Source organism: Arthroderma uncinatum (genome assembly GCF_011692745.1).
Source record: "Arthroderma uncinatum strain CBS 119779 chromosome Unknown scaffold3, whole genome shotgun sequence".
Classification (NCBI taxonomy): Eukaryota; Fungi; Ascomycota; class Eurotiomycetes; order Onygenales; family Arthrodermataceae; genus Arthroderma; species Arthroderma uncinatum.
The window spans coordinates 3,247,628-3,269,604 of NW_022983865.1; the positions used below are offsets into that span (position 1 = coordinate 3,247,628).

The 21,977-nt window shown below is 49.7% G+C and overlaps 9 protein-coding genes across 9 annotated transcripts; 2 read left to right on the forward strand and 7 right to left on the reverse strand.

Annotated features, from left to right (window-relative positions):
- Positions 1-40: 40 nt before the first annotated feature.
- Positions 41-1,774, reverse strand: GIQ15_04737 (endoplasmic oxidoreductin-1; the record flags this gene model as incomplete). Its single annotated transcript, XM_033552154.1, has 2 exons — positions 41-1,615; positions 1,679-1,774. 2 exons carry the CDS (start codon positions 1,772-1,774, stop codon positions 41-43), a joined length of 1,671 nt encoding a protein of 556 aa, XP_033405884.1.
- A 931-nt stretch (positions 1,775-2,705) lies between these two features.
- GIQ15_04738 (2-hydroxyacyl-CoA lyase 1) lies at positions 2,706-4,636 on the reverse strand (the record flags this gene model as incomplete). The annotated part of the gene is made up of 2 exons (XM_033552155.1): positions 2,706-4,292; positions 4,373-4,636. The coding sequence occupies 2 exons, from the start codon at positions 4,634-4,636 to the stop codon at positions 2,706-2,708; spliced, it is 1,851 nt and encodes a 616-aa protein (XP_033405885.1).
- A 664-nt stretch (positions 4,637-5,300) lies between these two features.
- On the reverse strand, positions 5,301-7,324 carry GIQ15_04739 (peroxisomal targeting signal receptor; the record flags this gene model as incomplete). The annotated part of the gene is made up of 2 exons (XM_033552156.1): positions 5,301-7,082; positions 7,157-7,324. The coding sequence occupies 2 exons, from the start codon at positions 7,322-7,324 to the stop codon at positions 5,301-5,303; spliced, it is 1,950 nt and encodes a 649-aa protein (XP_033405886.1).
- Positions 7,325-8,265: 941 nt separating this feature from the next.
- On the reverse strand, positions 8,266-9,256 carry GIQ15_04740 (C6 transcription factor; the record flags this gene model as incomplete). Its single annotated transcript, XM_033552157.1, has 2 exons — positions 8,266-8,869; positions 8,934-9,256. 2 exons carry the CDS (start codon positions 9,254-9,256, stop codon positions 8,266-8,268), a joined length of 927 nt encoding a protein of 308 aa, XP_033405887.1.
- A 735-nt stretch (positions 9,257-9,991) lies between these two features.
- GIQ15_04741 (uncharacterized protein) lies at positions 9,992-12,546 on the reverse strand (the record flags this gene model as incomplete). The annotated part of the gene is made up of 6 exons (XM_033552158.1): positions 9,992-10,246; positions 10,318-11,028; positions 11,093-11,866; positions 11,929-11,960; positions 12,027-12,249; positions 12,307-12,546. The coding sequence occupies 6 exons, from the start codon at positions 12,544-12,546 to the stop codon at positions 9,992-9,994; spliced, it is 2,235 nt and encodes a 744-aa protein (XP_033405888.1).
- A 1,661-nt stretch (positions 12,547-14,207) lies between these two features.
- GIQ15_04742 (uncharacterized protein) lies at positions 14,208-15,879 on the reverse strand (the record flags this gene model as incomplete). The annotated part of the gene is made up of 2 exons (XM_033552159.1): positions 14,208-15,518; positions 15,571-15,879. The coding sequence occupies 2 exons, from the start codon at positions 15,877-15,879 to the stop codon at positions 14,208-14,210; spliced, it is 1,620 nt and encodes a 539-aa protein (XP_033405889.1).
- A 962-nt stretch (positions 15,880-16,841) lies between these two features.
- On the reverse strand, positions 16,842-17,620 carry GIQ15_04743 (DNA-directed RNA polymerase II subunit RPB7; the record flags this gene model as incomplete). Its single annotated transcript, XM_033552160.1, has 3 exons — positions 16,842-17,159; positions 17,219-17,299; positions 17,372-17,620. The coding sequence occupies 3 exons, from the start codon at positions 17,618-17,620 to the stop codon at positions 16,842-16,844; spliced, it is 648 nt and encodes a 215-aa protein (XP_033405890.1).
- Positions 17,621-18,133: 513 nt separating this feature from the next.
- On the forward strand, positions 18,134-19,225 carry GIQ15_04744 (DUF962 domain-containing protein; the record flags this gene model as incomplete). The annotated part of the gene is made up of 3 exons (XM_033552161.1): positions 18,134-18,226; positions 18,394-18,477; positions 18,764-19,225. 3 exons carry the CDS (start codon positions 18,134-18,136, stop codon positions 19,223-19,225), a joined length of 639 nt encoding a protein of 212 aa, XP_033405891.1.
- A 582-nt stretch (positions 19,226-19,807) lies between these two features.
- Positions 19,808-21,974, forward strand: GIQ15_04745 (ATP synthase alpha subunit; the record flags this gene model as incomplete). The annotated part of the gene is made up of 6 exons (XM_033552162.1): positions 19,808-19,879; positions 20,093-20,262; positions 20,375-20,431; positions 20,488-20,608; positions 20,674-21,281; positions 21,335-21,974. The coding sequence occupies 6 exons, from the start codon at positions 19,808-19,810 to the stop codon at positions 21,972-21,974; spliced, it is 1,668 nt and encodes a 555-aa protein (XP_033405892.1).
- Between the last annotated feature and the right edge of the window lie 3 nt (positions 21,975-21,977).

Below are 21,977 nucleotides of genomic sequence, written 5' to 3' on the forward strand. Positions count from 1 at the left end.
CAGAACGCAGAATATAACATATCGAGGGGAGGTAAGCAACTTACGCAAGTGCAGGGAAGTTAATCCAGCTCTTCAGGATAAAGATATAGGCACGCCATATTAAACCGGCCTCTGCAGCAATCATATCCATAATACTTTCCGGCTCGTCCTCCTCCTCTGGTTGAGTATCCGGTTTTGCCTCCTCGACATCTTCCAAAGGCAAGGACTCCTCCTTTCTCGGAGGAAGAGAATCCTTTATTTCTTCCGAAGACTTATCTATTGCCTCGTGCTGGGAATACATAGCTTCATTCCTTGATCCGATCGCGTCTTCGAATTTCTGAACGGATGCCAAACTGTGGGATACACGGCCAAGGGTGTTGATTAGAGCAACAAGCTCCGTTCTTCGGATGGGAGGGTTCTCTCCGTTCTTGGTCTCATCATATTCAAACAATACTTTAAGGGCTGCACCGTATCCAGCCGTTTGGAGCTTCCCCCATAGCCGGCATTTGTCACATCCAATGCAATCCATTACTCGGCTGACGTTCCGGAATCGGTTGCGGAAATCCTCCTTGAGCCCACTCGCAACAGAGTCCTGGAACATGGTAGTTTCGTCGAATATCTGGGGATGGGTGGCGACCATGTGCGTTAAAGTATTCATCTTCTGCTTTGTGTCGTAATCCTGGTCTGGGTCGCTGATACAGAAACTATAGCCCTGAAGATGTTTCTGTAGTTTAGCAACAGCGCGGGTGAGGAGGCCGAAGTTGAAGTAAAGGTTGGCTATTCGCTCCGGGTGTGAGTGAAGCCTCTCCTTGAAACATTGCATATTGGGAGCCCACTTTCCAGTAGATTGGTTGAAATAATCCCAGCAAAGATGTGTCGAAATAGATGCGTGCATGCCACTGACTATTCGGTGGAACACACGTTTTTCAAGACATTCGTCGTCTAGAGGGTATAATTCGTCCCGAACGGCCCCAGAGACTACCTGGTTTAGCTCATGGCTTTCGAGGACATGTCGAAAATCCTCCACAGCCTGAGAGCCCAATGGCGCTCCAAACACATTGTTCGGTGCCACCTGGGACTTCACTTGGGGCTTTATGAAGCAATTCTCTCTGTAAATTGCATTCCAAACGTGCCTGGCCCCTGGTCCCGAGTATCCTGTAAACCGCTCTGGATTGTCGACCAAGCTCACATAGTCGCCTTTCCCTGTGGCGCCCTCATCTTCCGGAACGCAATAATCGCGCTCATCGCATTCGTCGTCATATTCAACGACGCACGATTCACCAACGCCTTCACCGAGCATTCCCTGGAGTGGTTTCTCCTTTGGCCGCTCTTCCTGCTGTCTTTTCCCTGGATGGCCAGCTTTGGGGCCTTCCAGCTTACTCAGTTCCTCCGCTCTCCATATCAGCGGTATATCTGCCTCTGAATCTAACGTGCTGACCGAACAGGCAATATTTCCACACATCCCGGCATCGTCTGACCAAAATGGACATTCTTTATTAAAGAGATTTAGACGGTAATAGGAGAAAAAGTCCGAATGTTGCGTGAGGGAGTTTAGAACGGGGGTTATTTGGCTGTTTATGCCGTCGAAGGTGGCGAAGGAGGCACACGCATCGGAGACGGTTGACCTGGCATCAATCTGTATAAGACATCTTCGATTAGCAGTGTTCAACTGTGCAGGAACAGGCTGGCTCTCACGTACCGCGCAGGAATGAGATCTAGATCTATTCTCTTCTCCATGAGCTGGAGCAAGAAGGGTAAAAACAGCAAGGTAAAAGAGCTTTGAAGCGCCGCCCATCTTGGCTAACGAAGGATAGTGAAACTGCCTGTCGTGCACTGGTCTCAAACGATATAAATACCGAATGAACAGACCTATCTGGTGGAGCTTCTTGAGATATCTCCGACGCACTAAAAGATAGCCTAAAGAGGGTAGATAGCGATCAATCCCTTAAGAGACAGTGTAAAGCATGAGAGAGAGTATCAACGAAGGTTCATCTCACTGAACTCCTATCGGCAGCAGTTATTTCGGCGTAAATAGGGGGCGATCGCCTTTATATGTTCCATCTCGAAGATTTGAGATTGCATGGTTTCTTTTGTTCGCAGGAAGATGACATGTGGCCTCCAACCAATAGTTAGTGACGTCAGCGTGGCCTTATACCACTGCGCCTACAACAACGAGCTAACTGTCTACGGAGTACGAGAGCTTACGGAGGTCATGATAGAAGTCTGTTCTTATGATATACTACGTCTCGAGTCTATCGGCACAATATCCTGGTTCAACCATGGTTATTGCTAGTTACAGCACCCTGGTAAGACAGGGCTCTGAAGCACCGAACTATATCATGAAATAGCTCTTACAATGCTATTACTGCTATTATACCAATATCTCTTATCTAGTCAGAGCACCTCCATAATACGTCGACCAATGCCACAGTCGTTTAGGCAGAGAGGATACGCCGCCTACAAGTTATAGAAAGAGGCAAAGTTGTAGCTGGTCCAGTCTCGAATAATGGATCACCAACTATGAACAAAAGTCCTGAAGACAGCACTCTGCTTCCCTTGTTTGCTAGTATGTTTAGGTTCCATGAAGGGTTGAAGGCGCTATGTAGCTCCATTTGCCGAGATATTAAGTATTAACTGGAAATATATCGTTGAATATTGGTATATATACATCGAGGAATGGCGAGGGCTACTGGTTCATCTATGTCGAGAACCCATGGCATACCAATCTATAGCTTCGACCCTTGCTTGTCTTTCTTTGCAGCTTGCCATCCAAACTCAATAGTTTGCCCTATGCCAGGCTCGATGATAACGTTGACAATGGTAAACCTCTCCTTCTCCGCAAATCCTGCTCTTGTTGCCTTTTCCAACTCTTCCTCATTCCGTACAAAGAAGCCCTGTCCACCGCACACGCTTGCTAAACGGTCATATCGCGTCTCGTATAAAAGACTTGTAGATCGAAGCCCCTTCTTGTCCGAAGTAGAAGACCTAGTGGGTTCATCTACTCTTGTCTCATTTGAAAGCGTTTCCTGCTGTAGAATACGCCAGTCCTCTTCTGTCTTGGCATCACCGTGATATACACCGGAGTTGTTCATCACGAAGATCAAGGCAGGAATTTGGTGTCGAGCAAGAGTTTCGACCTCCATGGCACTAAAACCAAATGCGCTGTCACCCTCTAATGCAACAATTTTCTTCGGTGATGGCGCTTCAAGTGTGCCATCTGGTTGGGGAAGGTTATAAGCTGCATGGGCAGCGATGATGTAACCTAGGCCAACACCCATGGTTGCATAGGTACCAGCATCGAGCCTCTGACGGGGGTGCTGTAGAGGGAACGCAGAGCGGGAGATATCCATTGTGTTAGCACCTTCGGAAACATAGACGATGTCTCCGTTTTCCGGAGGTGAAAGAGAGTTGAGTGTTGTTTTAATGAGGTGGAAAGCGCGCTGGAAGGTCAAAAACTTCCCGGATGCCGTGACTTGGAGGGCCTTCTCCTGTGACTTATTTTCATTCTTGGTGGCAGAAGCAGACAACAGCGCAGGATAAGAAGTGGGTGAGTTAGAAGGTGGCTGATAGTGCCAATCACCGAGAGCCCTATGGAGCTGATCAACCACCAGCTCTATATCACCCACTATACCCAATTCACCGCTCCCAGAGTTGCGGCCAATCTCTTCGGCATGGACGTCCACTTGGATAATCTTGACATCCGGTGACCAACGGGGCGCTTCACCAAAGTGCAAAATCCAATTCAGTCTAGCCCCGAGAAGCAGAACGACATCCGCGTTCTTCAACGCAACACTCCGTGCACTGGAGGTGTTGAGTGGGTGGGAATCAGGTACAACACCCTTACCCATCGGGGTCGGTAAGAATGGCAAACGTGCGCTATTGATCAGCTTGCGAATAGGTTCTTCAGCTCTTGCGTACGCTGATCCCTTGCCCACAACCACTAAAGGAGCACGGGCAGATCTGAGAAGTTGTGCCACTTTGAATATAACACTGGGGTCACCGGCGGGTTTCGGGGGTGCATGCACCAATTGTAGACCCGCGGATGGCGAGATGTTTGTTGCTTTCCCTTGTATCAAATCCGCCGGTAGGTCAACGAAAGTTGTGCCCGGGCGGCCATACCAACATGTTCTGTAAGCATCATATATGGCATTTTCGGTATGATCTACCGATACAGGCCTCACAGATAATTTAGTATGTGGAGTAAGCAATGATATAGCATCCATCTCTTGGAATCCTCCTTTAGTCACGAGAGTCGTTTCTGCTGAACCAGCAAGAACAAGCAACGGGAACGCATTTACAGATGCATTTCCAATCTAAAGGGAATTATAAGCCGATTGTCCGTTGGCGTGATATCAAATTAAATAGAATTTCGAGGTAAAGAACTCAGACATACCCCTGCCATTGCATGTAATACTCCAGGACCTCCCACGACCAAGCAAACACCAGGCGTCCCAGTGATATATCCGTAGACGCTAGCTGCATAGCTGCATGCTTGTTCGTTCCGAAAAGCGATGAACCGTATCCCCAAATTGATTGCTTCTTCAGCAATCTCAACAATCGGGATGCCGACAATGCCGAAGATGACTGTAACCCCAAGATTTTTAAGAGCTCGCGCAATTACCTGCGCTCCAGTTGGCTGGTTCATCTTCGAGTTCATAAAACAAACCGCAGAATGTGTGAATGGAGTGCGGTCTCAAGTTAAACAAGAGTCAAAAGCCGGCTAAACCGCCCGACTAAATCGCATGTGTTTCAAGTGATATCGTGTAAATAATTGGCGAACGGTCACTTCACGTCACTGGTCGACACAGTAAAGTGAATAGTCCCCTTGGGATGATGGGAAGGAGGAAGAAAACTTCTAGTTAAGTAAAATTCCGGTCTATGCGGAGAAGTTGGAGAAGTTGGAGAAGTTTCTCAGCTTGAAGTCGAGATTTCCCGATCGGGCCAGCGGTGACGCCATCCGGAGTTCAGCCGAGGTTAAGTAAATACCAGGGATTTTTGGAGTAATAAGTCAACAATTAACAAACAGCTTAAGATCAAGATGAAACGATGGCCGAAAAAAGTGGTATTGATTATATCGTATCTCAAAATCGGCAAGTGATTCTATAACAAACATATATGCGAACCTGCTCAAGGTAGAACAAAGATAAAAACATCCATCCATCCATATACAGAACGAATAATTAAATATATACCCTGTCCAAAGTATTTTCCCTTCCCATCACATCCACTCCATATCGGTACGCTGTTGGCTTTCCAGGTGACCGTCATTGGGACCTTTAACGATGAACTCCAACTCTATCATGGCGGAATCCCGCTGGGTTCTAAAAGTCGAACTCCCCCTTGAATACCGAAACGTCCATTCCGCTGACTACCATGTCGCTGAGGTCTCTGCGGCCCATCTGACTAAACACTCGTCGCAAGGTATCGTATAAGTTCGTACTCTGGTTTTGGCTAATGTGGATCATGCGTTCAAGCTCCGCGTCATCGATACCATCGACTCCCTCGACAATCTCCCTTGCTCGTTCGCGGCCTTCTTGCTCGACAACCTTGTGCATTGACAAGGCGCCGAGTAGATGCTGAGCTGCTTCGGGGTAGCAGCCGATATTGATGCAGGATACACCTAGATTGTAGCGAGCGCGAACGAAGTTGGGGTTGATTGTGAGAGCCTTCTCATAGGCTTCGATGGCTTCCTCTGATCGGCCGGAGTTTGCGAGGGTCGCACCAAGCCTATTCCAGAGTAGATGGATCTGTCCTTTTTGATTTGAGGTTCCTGATTCAGTGGAGGCGAGGGCAGCAGAGAAGCAGTCGACAGCTTTGTCGTATTCCTCTGCGCCGTAGAATAGAACACCCAACCCAACCTGTACATCAGGGTCCATAAGCTCACCATGTGGCGATAGTTGTGCCGCCTTGATGAAAAGGTCCGTCACTTTCTCGTGTAATAGGTGTCGGTCGGTAAATCCCATCTCAGTTTCAGTTCCGATGTCCTTGGGGTCAATAACTTGAGGGTACTTGATAGATAGCCACCTCTCCAAGGTTCGGTAGGCTGTCGAGTCGTATCCTTCGTTGGTATATGATACTGCTAAGCCCATGAGTGCATCGAGGTTATTGGCATCTAGCTTCAATGCTTGCTCCAACGCCCTGATAGCCGGGCTTTCTTTCTCATTCTGCGCCTGTGCCGACCCCAACATAGTCCACGCCTGGACATGACTCGGATCCTTCTGAACAGCAGCTTCAAACGCAAGGGCGGCAAGAGATAGGTTCCCACCCTCTTCCAGAATTCGTACTCCCTCCTCGAACGGGTTGCCAACAGCCCTGAACGCGTTTTCGTCTTCGAATAGATAATCTCCAAGCTGTGGGTCCCTATAATTATGGGTATTCAACCCACTATCAAAATTCTCCCACTCGCTGAAGTCGCCCATCGCCATGTTTTCGATCTTCTCGTCCTGGTCCACCAGTTGTCTATTTGCAGCGGTCTCAGCTTGAATTCCTCTCCACACATTCTCAAAATCTGAAAAATCGTTCGCTTCTGCGGGAACTGACCTATCCAAATCTTCAAGTTCTTTCTCCATGGCAGCATTCGCCTTGTCATCCAGGGTCTCCTGGCCTGAAGCATCTATCTCGGCAAACTGAGCTTCCCAGTTTTGATCGTCCAATTCGATCATCCTTCCCTTGCCTTTAACATCCTGTTGTTCCATTGGCTGTTGTTGGGGCTGTTGTTGCATGCTCATAGGCATATATGATGAGTTCATCATGCCCATTTGGCCCATTCCCATGCCATACCCTCTAGCCATTGGTCTCTGGTACTGTGACATCATCGGGCTCGCCGTTCCTGAAACAGCTCCGGCTCTGCTCTGCTGAAATCGTGCGAATTCCGATGCCTGGAAGGCATTATTACCCTTCATCATGCCGGGTGGCGGTGACTGAAACGCGGCTTCCATGCGGGCTTGCTCTCCGGGATCAAACTCCGCGGCCCAGCCAGGCGATCCTGTCCTCTGAGGAGATGGCTGGAAGTTTTCTAGCTCTCGACGCATCTGTTCCATGGCAAAGGGTTGTGCTGGTCCCTGCGGCATCTGATCGGTTTGTTGTAGGAATTCTTCCATCATCTAGATTTCAAAGCCAACAGGTAGGTTAGTTCCTCATCTCTACGCCTAAATGTATCTTGTTCATCGCGACTTACATGATCTTGCCCGCCCATCATCCCTCTTGACCGCATGGTCTCCTGTCGTCCAGGTCCATTCCCAGCCAACCTATCCCTCTGGAGTGACTTGTCGTCTTGAACATGTTTTGTGAACTGCGTAAGGGGGTTTCCTGCCGTTGAGCACTCCGAACCGCCCAGGAAAGACATTTTCTCTGGTAAATAGGTGTGAATCAAGCTAGGCGGCTGGTGGTAAGGATCGCGGGAAAAGGGTCTCGGGTATCTGTATACGAAGGCAGCAATGAAAAAGAACGGGGGGTAGCTTTAAATGGAGTAATAGAAAATCGACTATAAGCACCGGGTATATGGATTTAAATGATTAGGGGAGAGAAGAGGAATTAATAAAAGGTCGTGGCTTCGAGGCAAACGTAAAGGATATATTACTGTATCTCCCTGCGAGCGTGGGGAAGTTTAGCAGGGCAAAACACAGTTTCTTCCTCGGTCTCTTTTTTGGGGCGAACTTGCTTACTCAGCGAGCCGAGGGATAAATCATGTGACACGGTAGTTTTGATAGAACGGAGCTTGCCTACCAAAAGCATAGTGAAAGTAATAATAATATACATGTAGAGTGAGTGTGTGCGATGAGGGGAGTTCAAAAGATATAGCATTGGATAAGGATGTTCATGTAGATACAGAAGAAGACAAAAACAGGCCACAGACAAGACACCCCATGCAAGATCATCAGAAAACAAACGCAATCCCTTTATATACTACAGTTGCTTAGCAATTTTGAAAGAATAAGAAAACATAGGTTCATAGTAAAAACAGCCAAGAAGGGGGGAAGGGTGGAGAAATTAGGGCGACGGTTAGGAAAGGGGATCAACGAGGAGGGTGGGTTTCGAACATGAGAGGGAAAGAGACGTAGAGGACATCAACATGCCAGAATGCTCCTCTATAAAGCCAGTAAACCCATCCGGCCGTAGAAATATAAAAACAAAACTCCCCTTATACTCTGAAACTAGACTGGAAAAAGCTGGAGATAAAGGGGAGTTTAAATGTGCTGAAACACCCAAATTAAGCGTTCCCATTTTGTATTCGTTGGGGCTGAGGCCTTAAATGAACGTTCGGTCCTTCGGCTTTATGCGTCCGCTTTAGATTTGAGCGGCTTTAGGGGCAGTCTCCTGAGAGGACTCTCCTTGGGTCTCCTGTTGGGTCTGTTCTTGGGCTTCTGGCTGGGCTTCTGGTTGGGTCTCTTGCTGGATCTCTTGCTGGGCCTCTTGCTGGGCTTCTGGCTCAACGTTTATCTCAGTCTCTGGCCCAGAATTTAGTATTTCGGTTGCGCGGGACGTTTTCTTCTGGGGCTCGGCGGCATTGCTGTAATCCAATCGAAGTGGGCGGCCATAAGGCGCTTTACCCTGGAGGATATCAAACCCCGCGATGGCACTCTCGACGTCGGTAAACTCGGCGTGAGCAAATCCTCTCGGCATGCCGGTTCTGCGGTCAACAGCAACACGGACATCGACGACGTTTGGAATATCATCGAAAAGTTCATGGAGGTCACGATCGGTGATCTGGTGAGCGATGTTGCCAACAAAGAGGGTTCGGGTTGGGGTTGCGCGCGGCTTAATATGCTCGGTCAGCAACTCAGTTTGTGCAAAGTTGGCAGTCAATTGGCGACCCTCGTGTTCCATAAGGTGCATGTGGTCAACTGCGTTTGCAGCCATCTCGACTGTTTCGAATTTGACATATCCGAATCTGAAGAACGGGAGTTAGTAAAGGGGAGCCAATATATATAAAGGGTAAAAGGAGGAAGGACTACCCTCTGCTCAAACCACGACTGTCGTAAATGACGCGAGTGTTCACAACCGTACCAAACTGGCTTGACACGTTCTTTAGGTCTTCGGCGGTCACGTCGAAAAGGATGTTACCGATGTAGAGAGTGCATTTCGGAGTTGGTGGAGGGCGCGAGGGCGGCAGGCCGAATGCACGATCACCGGCCCCTCGACGGTTATCAGCACCCGTGCCACGTTGACCAACCGATCTGACTACAGGCTTCCTGTCACTATATCTGTCTTCAGACTGATTCTCAAAGCTGTCATCATTGAAGAGTCGTCGTTGCGAAGCCCAGAGCTGGTTTCCCATCACTCTTGTTACTTGGCTCAATTGTGAGTTTGAAAACTGAGGCTTAGCAATAAATGATCTGGCCGCGCTTCCGCTGGCAGCGGAAGAAGCGCGGTACATTGCATGCCTGAGGGAAAGCCTATAGAGAGAACAAAAAAAGCCATTAGCATTGTCAATCGCTCTAAACCCGGATCGTGACTGGATAAAGACGGGCTCCCGAAGGAATATGGAGAGACGTACATTGTCAAGGAATGTACAAGCAAAAGTGTTTTACAAGTGTGTGATTAGAAAATAGTAAGTCTCAGTAAGACAACCAACGTGAGAAAGAAATAGAAGAAGACTGTGCCGGAGAAGGTAGAGCTTGAATGGAAGAGAATGAAGATTTGAACCTGGTCAAAAAAAAAAAACTTTTGAGGGTTTCGTCGAGAAATTCTGGCCTTGTCCCGATCGAGGTTAGCGCGTTACCTAACACTCATATCACGTGATTACTTGTATAGAACGCGATTTTAGGGGCAAAAGTGAAGAGTGAAGAGAAACAATATGGACGAAGAACGGGGACATAGGTCATGTATTGCTTTATTTTACTTTTAGCCCTCCATTGTACTATATATACCCATTCATTAACACGGACCAACCAAATAGGCCGACATAAACAGAACGCAATAGGGCCGTAGGGCCGTAAGGAGAGCAGAGGATTTCAAGGATATCAAATTACGGAAAGAAATTGGGGCTGGATAATAATATTATAGAGTGACTCTAGGAGCCCTGGTCGCCACTTTGATAACTATTGCCGTCCATATATGAGGAATGAGTGGAAGGGTTGCCGTTGCCGTCATATGTGCCGTTCTGCGGTTGGTATGCTGGCGGTCTGCTAGCCGACATATTTTGTTCGTTTTCAGCGGAAGTTTGCGGTTGATGTGATTGCTGGAATTCCTGCCGTTGGGATAACTCTGCCCAGTTTTGGCTGGTTGGGTCCAGGGAAGCAGATTGTATATAGTTATCCCATGCGTCCTATAACATGTGCAATTAGCCAGGCATTATCTCATGAGAGGTTAGATCTATAGTCGTATATATGAACGTACCCAGTCGAGGTTAAACGGCTGCATGTCAGGCATCTGTCCAAACATGCCAAACGGCGAGTTTGGAGCTCCTGCTTGGTCGATACCAGATGGAAGGCCCCCTGGTGGAGGCCCCGTTGAACGATCGATTCCTAGCATAGAGTCCGTGAACTGCGGCGGACTTGTAGGTCCAAGTGGCGTGAGTCCACTACTTAGCAGGCCAAGAGTCATCGCAGCGCTCTGTTTTTCGTCCTGGGGGTCAAAGGTCCGTTCGATAGACGGCGGGTCTCTAGTTTCTGGTCCGTGACTCAACCTTTCCAGCAGCAATCCTAGCACAGAGGACGCCTTCCATGCATCCATGGATTCATCTTTCTGCTCGTTCCATATCATGTAGGAATGTCGAAGGCTAGCAAGCATTTCGTCCTGCATTCCGCCTCCCCAATCATATGGACTCTCGCCTTGTCGCCTGGTTGCAGCTAACTGGTATAAATCAAGGGCAAGGATTGTGCTGGCTAACAGGAAATCGTGAGAAGTAAGGGGTGTGGTATACCACCTGGGGTATCGTATTCTTCCGTCTGATATCTTTTCAGCATGTAACATTGCTTGAAATCGTAAAAGCTCCAAGGAGCTGTCAACGCAGGCTCGACGCGACAGCGTATACCGTGGATTTTCACGTGCTTTTGTGTAATAAGGACGATGTAGAACGCATTGTGCTTTGTGGTAAATACTTTCAATCTGTAATTCATCGTACCAGTTAGCACGTTAATGGTCTAGTGGCTTTAGTAGGGATCGAACGTACCCCGAATCTATTCATTATTTTAGTAGCCGGCTCATGGGAACATTCCGGAATAGGCTTCAGCTGCAACCACTCTGGTATCATGTCGCGGACTCGACGAAGTTCCCTGTCTAACTCTAGAACTTCCTCGTAAGCACACCCTCGGAATTTCTGTGATTGCTCTAATACACGTCCAAAAACCGTAGAGAGCCTAGCTTGAACAACGGTATATGTAACGGGAGTCGGCTGGTCAGCTGGCCTCTCGGGTGGCAGTTCTTTGCAGTCCTCATCAAAGTCTTCATCATATATGCATCGAGGGAACTCGGTGTCAGCATCGCCAGTCCGAATCATACTAGGAAGGCCCGCCTCAAAGGAAAATAGTAGATCTGCCTGTCGAACCCAGGTCCAAAGCCTTCGTCGCATTTCCCCTTGGAATATCGAGATGTTCGGGAACATCTTGGAATCACGATGGTAACCCATTCGCATTCCTAGGCGGACAATCATTCCAACAAGGATCCAGACCGAGGTCTCTGATTCGCAACTTTGCGAATACTCTGCTTGTAGATGGAACGCCAAAGTTTCGATTAGATATCGATGAGGCTTTGTGAAATCTGAAAACACCAGGCCTTGTGCCATTGCTAATCGGTATGTTTTCGCTATATCTAATGATTTTCCTCGGAACTCTGGAGGCTCATCTCGATCTCGATGGTAAGATAACATTGCCATTCGAAGCATTGCAAAGACCATTGCTATCCAGACCATGTTCGTTTTAGAAGGATTCTGCCAGTGCGCCTCGTACTATAATTGTCATGGTTAGCAACCGCACAAATAGATACTCGATTAACAGTTAGAATACATACCTCTTTCCAAAAGGTCGGGCCATGGACAAGCGCTAGATAGAAGTAAGTCGTCCTGTTTCAATATATAGACATTGCTGGGCTGAAAAGTATGAACTTACTGATGGAAGGGTCGTGGCTGGAGAAGAAGCGCTGGAGAAGCATATCAGCAGTATATTTTGAAGGGAAAGATGCCATGATCTCCCCTTCGGTCGGCATTGACATTGCGCCAAATATCAAAGCAGAGCCCTTCAGGTCCTGCGTCTGCTTTGCTGCTTGGACTTTCACAGCCTGCTCTTCATACTGCTTCTTATGGGTGACCCAGAACTGTTTGACTTCCGAAATCTAGATAAAACCGTTAACCATTGATCGAGGGATATATCAAATAAGAACAGCCCTTACATCATTCAGGATCGTCGACCAATGCGCCTCAGACACATAGTACGATCTCTGGCTTTGGTTGTCAACCTTCATGACGCCAAACGACTTTGTGACTTGTTCTGTATCACTCTCCTCGTCCTTCAGGTCAATATCGATCGTGTTAGCGCCTGCGCTATGTGGTCCTTGTGAGTCTATACTACCATCTCCAGACACAGTAGCAACCGCAGCAGTAGGGCCAGCCGACTGCGAGCCGTTGGTCATCAATGATAAGACAAGACTCTCCAATCGATCTATGCGATTCTGCATATCGTCGGGCGTAGATAGTGCTGACTGGGTATTCTGGTTTCTGCGCCGGTTCGTCGATTGGGCGTATGAGCAAGACGAGGCGTCGTCTCTCTTCACGCAATTCTCACAGGGCATCGCACGGTTACATTTTAACCTATATGTAGACAGGCGCCGGTAATTAGCGATATGGAACAGCATGAAGACAGAGCACACATGCCATGGCAATGGGAGCTTCCTACTTTCGGTTTCTGCATGGCGCGCAGGACACTGGCACTCGATTTCTTTTTCGAACGACACGGTATTGACCTTCTGGCGAATGCGTACTCGACGACGTTGTAGGTGGTGTAGGAGACATCTTGACGTTATATACAAGGGTTTTCGTTGCGAGCGTAACAGGCGGAGGGGTATGGATAGATTCTGCGCCCGGCGGATCAGGGTCCAGGTGACGGTAGAAGTAGGATGAATTGCTCCGATGAAAGTTGAAGCCTACAGGCCCAACTACGCCCCCGGAGCCTGGTGGCTCAAAAAACCGTCACGTCCACGAAAGCTGTCGTTGATCACTACGGCGTTCCGCGCCGGCTTCGGCGCAGTTAAAAGCTGCCTGCTCGTTCAAACAGCTTCAAGTCGCCTGCTGTGAGCTCTGGCTAAATATGTTCGCGTTAAGATATAGGTGTTTTCGACAGGTCCTGCGCCGGCCGTGTACGCTGTGTGAGCGCGATAGGTGGTGGCCTATCTAGAGGTCGAGGTAGGATGTTAGCATGGCTCTAGCTACCGTCGAGTGGGATGACTAGAAAGGTGCCAGCCAGAGTATAGCAGAAGACACAACTTCAGGCAATCAAAGTAGCATACTTACTGTCTACCTGGAGTTTGATGGAAGTTTTCGTCGTTCTTCCGGCTTGCGCTGGGGTCGGAGAGAGATGGATGAGTCTGCAGTCATGAGCCTGCAGTGCAATCTCCGTACGTTAATATCGCGCTTTTATAGACTTCCCCGGCCGCACAGCTCAAGCAGCGCGGTAAAGGTAGAATATATCCCTACAGCGACTTGAGACGAGCAGCCTTGACGCTGAACAGCACGATATACGGCGGTAGAAGTAGGACGAGGAAGAAATGCGATGCTAAATTACAACTTTCTCTCGGAGATAACAGTCTCTATCACCAGACGTATAAACATTTGACGTAACACTACACCAAGCGAATAAATACATCCAGCATGGAACAAACATTGCAGTAATAGTAGTAATAGCAGTAATAGTACTTGTATATTGAAACAATTTCTCTAGCTTCGAAGACAAAAAATAAAATAAAACTAAAGACAAAGAGTGACGCTGATTGCAATCGTTTCGTCTGAGTCGTGACATCGCCCGTGTATTCGTTTCAGTGTAGCGCAAGTAGCGATTGCAAAAAAATCTCCCAAACATAGTGACGGACGGAAAGAGAAGGGTAAAAAGAAAGAAGAGGGGGTAGTCATAAAACATGGAAAGAAGAAGATGAAGGGTGATATGACGATATCAACAGTGGTGGGTGAATCTTAAGGAGAAAAGGTTGTAAAAGAGATGGTGAAATACAGTATATGGAAATGAAAAGACTGGAGTGCTGCCGAAAGCCAGTGTAGACGGTATCCTGGATGGATTTTATTTTTAGTCGTCCTCGTCCCCGAAACCCCAGGTCTTCTGGTAGGCACTGCGGCGGTTCGGGTTGGCGCGAATAGGACGGTCAACGACAGGGACTTCCTCGGGTTTGTTTTCATCGAACTTATCCCAGCTGGAGTCCATCAGCTTGACCACGTTCATACGGCTGTTGGGGACAGGCTTGTCTTCATTCTTAGCTTCCGCAGCGTCCTCGGGGCTGGCGTCGTCCTTCATCTCCCACTGGCGATCGAAGATCTTGCGTCTGCTGTTGTTATTAGTGGTATTGGTTCCGTTGGAGGTGGTCAATGGCTCTGCGCGGTTCCCATCTTCATCGTAAAGATTGTGCTCGTAGAGCTTAAGCCCTCTATTGTGTGCAGCTCCCGGCTCACGGCCAGTGGTCTTCTCAGACGCAAGAGGAGTCTGCTTATCCTGAAGCTTGAAATGGGTTTCAGCATCGCGCCTCGGCTGGGTGATGCGTGGCTTTGGCTTGGGAGTTTCCAACTGGTCGACTTCATCATCGCTCCATCCGAAGTGACGGACGTTCTGGCCCCGGACTGGCTTCTGCTTGGGCTTTTCAGGAGTCACGAAATCTTCAAAGTCCCATTGGGAAAGGTGTTTGGACGATCTAGGTCGCACAGGCAACGGGCGGGCATCACCTTCTCCAAACTCGAAATGGCCTGGGTCGTGGGATTTTGCAGCAGCCTTTTCCATCTCCTCCAACACTTCTGGCTCGGCATCGTGCCCGAATTCAAAATGGCCAGGTATTTTGGCCTCGTTGATCGGCTGGTCACCGGGAAGCTTCCCTTCGCCGAATTCAAAATGGGTATATGTCTTGGAGATCGTTTTGGGAGTTGAGAGGATGCTCGAGGCCTGACCCCTTGACCTCGGAGGAGTCACCAGGGGCTCGTCGTCACCCTGGAACAGGTCATTGTAGTCTCGTGGCGCCGGCTTCGCGGAGAGAGTAGAGGCACGAGACTTGGTAACTGGCACTGGTTCTTCAACGCTCTGAGCTTCGAAGAAGGACAGAGGAGTAGCCTCGGTTTCCTTTGCGGCCTTGGTAGACACGGCGGCCTCCACTGGAGCTTCTTCCTTCGCCTTCTCCTTCTCCTTCTCCGGCTCAGGTACAGGTACAGCCTTCTTCGAGCATTTCGCCGCAGCTGCAATGGAGGAGCTAACCAGCCGTTTCTGGTCGGCACTGTCGCCAATTGGCCAGTTATTCCGCGATCCAATGACGCCGAGCTGTTTCAAGAGAGCTGCTTGATCCCAGTACTGGCGGATCTGTACGATTTTATCCTCTGCGTCAAAGTGGACGATATGAACCTGTTACACGTCAGCGAGTCCACGCCTCCATCGCGCTAGTAGAAAGACATACCATTGGGATTGTGACTGTCCGATCGACAAGGAAGTTATCGTCCAGTGAGAGCAGATAAGGCCCCCCACCACTGGTAAAGAGCATGGTGGTTTCGACATCGAGACAGAGGGAGCTGGCCCCTTCGACCACGCCGAGCGTCTTCTGCGACTTCTTGTCCAGCGCGCGGCCGGCGGCCTGGAGGTGTTTGATGATGTCCTGGGCGCCGGTATGCGTGGTTGTTGTGGTGATGTAGTGCAGCGAGGCCTGCTCAGCGAGTGCCTCGGGCTCTGGCCTGGCCAGGAAGCCCTCATAGATCGCCTGAAGGGCCATCGTGATGGACAGGGCGAGAGTACGGAGTAGCGAGTGTGTAAACAAAGGAGAACAAGCAGCAGAGAACGAAGCGAAGAGAGTGTAGATATATGACCCCTGAGCGAGGTAGAGGTGAAGTTGGTCCTAAGGGGGAACCTCCGCGTGTTGTTGTATAAACAAACTGACCAAGGCCACAGTTCAAGTCTTCTCCAGGCGCAAAAGACACAAAACACTAAACACGGGGGAGCAATTGGCCGACACGGAACAAGGGGAAAACTGAAGCGAAGAGGAAGACGAAGAAGAAGAAAAAAGCCGGCTGTTACATGGACCTCCACCTAAATTAATCACAACAGAGTGCTGACGGTGGGTTCGCGTGTACCGCAGCGCCCCTGGCTACACATGCCTAGCTTCATGCCCGTCAATCTAGAATGCGAAACTCCGACGTTTCAGAGTGATGATTATTTCTTTTTTGCGCACTGGCTGAATTTCTATAGGTCGAATTATTCCAGTTTATGCAGGTTGGGGCTATTTTAGACTTCTAGCACCGTTGTTTCAGAGATACGCCCCAGAAATGCCCGAGGATGATACAGATTAGTGCGCCTTGGGGGTAGAAAGGAGAAGGAAAAGGGAGAAGGGAGAGTGGAAGACAGGGAAGTTGACAGGAAGTTCGGCTGGATGTATTATATTAATCCGACGATAGAGCTCTAGTCTACAGGTTATCTCATTCATCCAGATAAGCAGTAACTGAGTAATTCCGATGCCAGGTCGAAGAAAGTGTATGTGTGAGTTTGTGTAAAAGGGCATCGCTGAGAGTTTGCCAGGGTTTTCCCCTTCTCCCGTGTCGTATCGCCAGATAGCCGAGTTAGAGGCTCAGGTGGAGGTATAAAAGACAGTGCTCGAGTTGGCGGTTCTGATGTATGAACCATCACTCTGTTATCGTCTTCGATATGTCTGTTGTTGGTATTTATGCTGTGCAAAACGCTTCAGCTGGTGTAAACATGCTGGTTTGTGCATGTCCACAATATTGATAGATGTTTCCATGCGACAGTGTAGTCAAAAAGAATTACAGGGTTCTGGTTGCGTGTATTGTCAGTAAACTGGACTTCAAACTCCTGACACAGAGTAACAAACCCAAGATAATCTTCCCTGATGCTGCCAATTGCAAACATGTTGCGCACATCATTTCGCAGTCCAATCAGCTTGATGCGCAGGTTTGTTCCCTTCTCAATGACCTGATCTGCATTATCTGTATACTGTGGAGGAGTCGCGTCTGGATCCCACTTGATCTCCGGCGGTATTAACTATCGAGGGTCAGCTTGTCTCGCCCTGGTAGGAATGACATCAGGAGACTGCTCCATACATGTTTAGAGACGAAGACTGTCAACGGGCCAACCTCAGCAAAGATGCCCTGGTTCTTCACAGAGGTGACAATCGCATCCACCTCCACGCGAGAACACCACAGTCAGCACAAAACAGGCATCACAGTTGTCAGTCCCATGGTTCGATCCCTTACCGTCTCTCCCTTGAAGGGCTTCCAGACAATGGCGCGGTAGATGATGGTGTACTCCGCCAGTCCGCTGCCAGGTATAATCTTTCCTTCTGAGATATCGTACATGTCCATCACGCAGACGATGTAGTAGTCGCCCGTACACACTCCCTCCACATCATCTAGGAGCTTCTGGGTCAGGTATTCCTTGACATGCGAGCCGAAGAAGGACGGATGCAGCGTCAGGACGTGTTCGAGGAAGTGTATGAAAAACATCGTAGCGCTTGACGCGTGAAGAGATATCCAAACACTCCTTTCCCTCTCAACGGTTCCGTCGTAGCTCTCTGATCAGTCGAGGCTCTCCCGCCCAGTCCCTCTATCCGACGCCGTAGACCGTAGTATTGTTCGATTCCGAGCAGGCAATGCACTTCCGTTTTCGTTGCGATCGTGCAAAGGGCCCTTGGGCAGCAGCGCTTACAACTGCTCGTCACCAACAGCTCTCAGTTCATCTCTCTCTACACACCCGTCGCTCGGCTGAAGGGACGTCGTTTCAAAGGCGCGGCTTCGCAGGGGTCTCCTGACAGGTAAAGTCGAGGCAGCAGTATCGACTCTGGGGCGATTGACGGCGGGAGAGGAGACACTGGGCTCGCGATGAAGTATTCCAAGTGCTGAAACTGTTTTCCGTTGGATGAAAAACACGCGAAATCCCTTTTTCTTGATATCACGTGATATGTAGCTAGCTGTTGGCCTTTTCCCACGTCGTTTCTCTCCCTCTCCCTCTTCCCCCGGATGAGGCTCGAATATCACGGACGATGGGAGAAGACAGTCCAGTTGTTGCAGCGAGGATTCACCCGGTTTGCTCTATCTCTTTGGCGTGACGCGGTAAGAGCTGTCTCTTGTCCATCTGCTGGAGTACATATCACATGCTAAATCGGGCTTCTATATATTTTAGTTGATCCCGACGAGCGCCGCCATAAGTCTTGTACTTCGTCCCGCGCCCTCTTCTTCCCCATAAAACCGTCCATAAACCGATATCGACAGCCGTATAGCGTCTTTCAGCCGGCCGAAGCTGGGCAGAGCAGAGCGTGGACGAGGCAGCAGCCATGCTGGACCTAGAGAAGCAGTTCCTCTTTGTATGCAGATGTCCGTATGATAAAAAGAGGGAAGAGTGGAAAGGCTAACATGGCATCTCAGTATGGGGCATACCATCACCATCCTGTGTGTAGGACCAGAACTATTACCTCTCGAGACAGAAGAACAGAATAGACTAATAGTTGCTGTGAAGGTTAACGTGGTCATCCATATAACATGCGTCCCCGTTATAATGCTCTGCATGTTCCTACTGGTGGGTTGCCGTTAACCATGCTGTGAGACTATAAGGGGAAAACGCATACTAACACCAGTGATGCATATTTACAGGCGGGAAGTGCAGGGCCACTCTTCTATGTCCCAGAGGCAATCAGCGTCCAGCATCTCCCCGCTAATGCTGGAACAATAGCAGCATTTGTCTACCTGACGCTGTACATGCTGATGGAGCCCGTGGCTGGAGCTCTTCTGGCACCTCTGCTGCTGAGCGGAACAGCCTACATGAACTACCTGGTCAGTGCCTACGGCATGACCGCCGTCTACTGGTCGTTGGCCGTCCAGGGAGTAGCCTGGATCCTGCAGTTCGTCGGCCACGGCGTCTTTGAGGGTCGTGCACCTGCCTTGCTCGATAACCTGGTGCAGGCCTTCTTCCTGGCGCCCTTCTTCGTCTGGCTCGAGGTTCTCTTCTTCCTCGGCTACCGTCCAGAGCTGAAGTCCCGTATCGACAAGGCCGTTGCGAAGGAGGTGGCCAAATTCAATAAGGAGAAGGAGGAGAAGGCGAAGGCGAAGAAGTGATATAGTGGCAGAGGTGCAGAGGTTATAGAAACGGAGCGATACCTGCGGTAATGGTGTAATTTGACATCCCGGCTCCTTCATATATCATTATTACGTTTTTGATGCATGCTAGACTGTAGATTAGTTTGGCGGCTTACCACGATAGCTATCACGACGAGCAGTTCCTTATATCAGTGTCTTTATATCATCTTATATCGTCTTATATCATCTTATATCGTATATATCCTCGTATGCCGTATTGTCACGTACGGCCCATTCCGGTTCTTCCCGAGGCCCAACACAGCACCTCTATGAACACCTCCAGTATCTGTCTATTATATCGTCTTAATTTCATCGTACTGATATATCTATCATATAATTATATAGAAGTAAATATCGACAGTAGTATATGCGTATTGTATGTGGTGGTGTATGGATGTTGTGCTCGGCACCGCTTGTGGCCTAGCGCGCTTCAGAAACCTCTCCCAAAAAACGACCAGCTTCCTCTTCCACAAACCTCACCTCTTCACGGTCTGCTAACCGCTTCAATTGCACTGCTCCCTCCACCTTTCCAACTCTCTACTCCTCTACTCCTCGTCCACAATGTTCAGAAGCGCTCTACGGCAGTCGAGCCGCTCCGTGACGGCCGTCGCTGCCACTGGCAGAGTCTCCGCTGTAAGAGTTTTCCTCGTTTTTCCTTCTTGCTCTCCAACGTCAGCCCTCGACTCCCACGCCCGAACAACGCCCAATCCATCCTCAATCGCGCGGATAACGGCCATTGGGGCCTCCAGGGCGATGGATTCGATGGCTACGTCGAGCTTTTGATGGATTGAGCTCTTTGTTGTTGCCAATTGACGTGCTGACATCCGCTTTTTTTCACTCTTCCAGGTCCGAGCCAGCACTCCCAGCCCATTGGCCTCTGTGTCCAAGCAAGTCAGATCCTACGCCGCTGAGGCCAAACCCGCCCCTACTGAGGTCTCCTCCATCCTCGAACAGAGGATCCGTGGTGTCCAGGAGGAGGCTGGCCTCGCTGAGACCGGTCGTGTCCTTTCCGTCGGGTAAGTCGGTTCGAGACTGGGTCACTCCCCCAGCCAATTGAGGCATGCCAGTTCGAATGAAGCTTGCAGCCAACCTGCTATTGAGTGATGATATGCTGACTTGAGTTGATAGTGACGGTATCGCCCGTGTCCATGGCATGCACAACGTCCAGGCCGAGGAACTCGTTGAGTACGTATTTTATCAAAGCTTCCTCAAATGAGACATCAAACTAATGCCATTGATAGGTTCGCCTCTGGTGTCAAGGGCATGTGCATGAACTTGGAAGCCGGCCAGGTCGGTGTCGTGCTTTTCGGTTCTGATCGTCTCGTCAAGGAGGGTGAGACCGTCAAGCGTACCGGAGAGATTGTATGTTTTATATTGGACATTATACCCTCTATAACTCAATTAAAGTGCTAACCATTCCCAACCAGGTCGACGTCCCAGTCGGTCCCGAGCTTTTGGGCCGTGTCGTCGATGCTCTCGGTAACCCAATTGATGGAAAGGGCCCAATCAAGGTCACCGAGAAGCGCCGTGCCCAGCTCAAGGCTCCTGGTATCTTGCCACGAAAGTCTGTCAACCAGCCCGTCCAGACTGGTATGAAGTGTGTCGACTCCATGGTGCCAATTGGTCGTGGTCAGCGTGAGTTGATCATTGGTGATCGTCAAACTGGAAAGACTGCCGTCGCTCTTGACACCATGCTCAACCAGAAGCGATGGAACTCCTCCAACGACGAGACCAAGAAGCTCTACTGTGTCTACGTCGCCGTTGGCCAGAAGCGATCCACCGTTGCCCAGCTCGTCAAGACCCTTGAGGAGAACGACGCCATGAAGTACTCCATCATCGTCGCTGCCACCGCCTCTGAGGCCGCTCCTCTGCAATACATTGCTCCTTTCACCGGATGTGCCATGGGTGAATGGTTCCGTGACAACGGCCGCCACGCCCTCATCATCTACGACGATCTGTCCAAGCAGGCCGTTGCTTACCGTCAAATGTCCCTCTTGCTTCGTCGTCCCCCAGGTCGTGAGGCTTACCCCGGAGAGTATGTTTCTTCCATCATTATCTATGCATATACCTGACACTAACACTCTATAGCGTTTTCTACCTCCACTCCCGTCTTCTCGAGCGTGCCGCCAAGTTGAACGACAACCACAAGGGTGGCTCTCTCACTGCCCTGCCCATCATTGAGACCCAGGGTGGTGACGTGTCTGCCTATATCCCAACCAACGTCATTTCCATCACTGATGGCCAGATCTTCTTGGAAGCCGAACTCTTCTACAAGGGTATCCGACCAGCCATTAACGTCGGTCTTTCCGTCTCCCGTGTCGGTTCCGCTGCCCAGCTTAAGGCCATGAAGCAAGTCGCTGGTTCCCTCAAGCTCTTCTTGGCCCAGTACCGTGAAGTCGCTGCTTTCGCCCAGTTCGGTTCCGATTTGGATGCCTCCACCAAGCAGACCCTTAACCGAGGTCTCCGTCTCACTGAGCTCCTCAAGCAGAAGCAATACCAGCCCATGGCCGTCAACGAGATGGTTCCTCTCATCTACGCCGGTGTCAACGGTCTCCTTGACGGTGTCCCAGTCGAAAAGATCCTCACCTGGGAAGCTGACTTCCTCGCCCACCTCCGCTCCAACGAGCCTGAGATTCTCGCCAAGATCGAGAAGGAAGGTCAACTCAGCAAGGACTTGGAGGCCCAGATCAAGGACTGCATTGTCACTTTCAACAAGAGCTTCTCTTAGAGT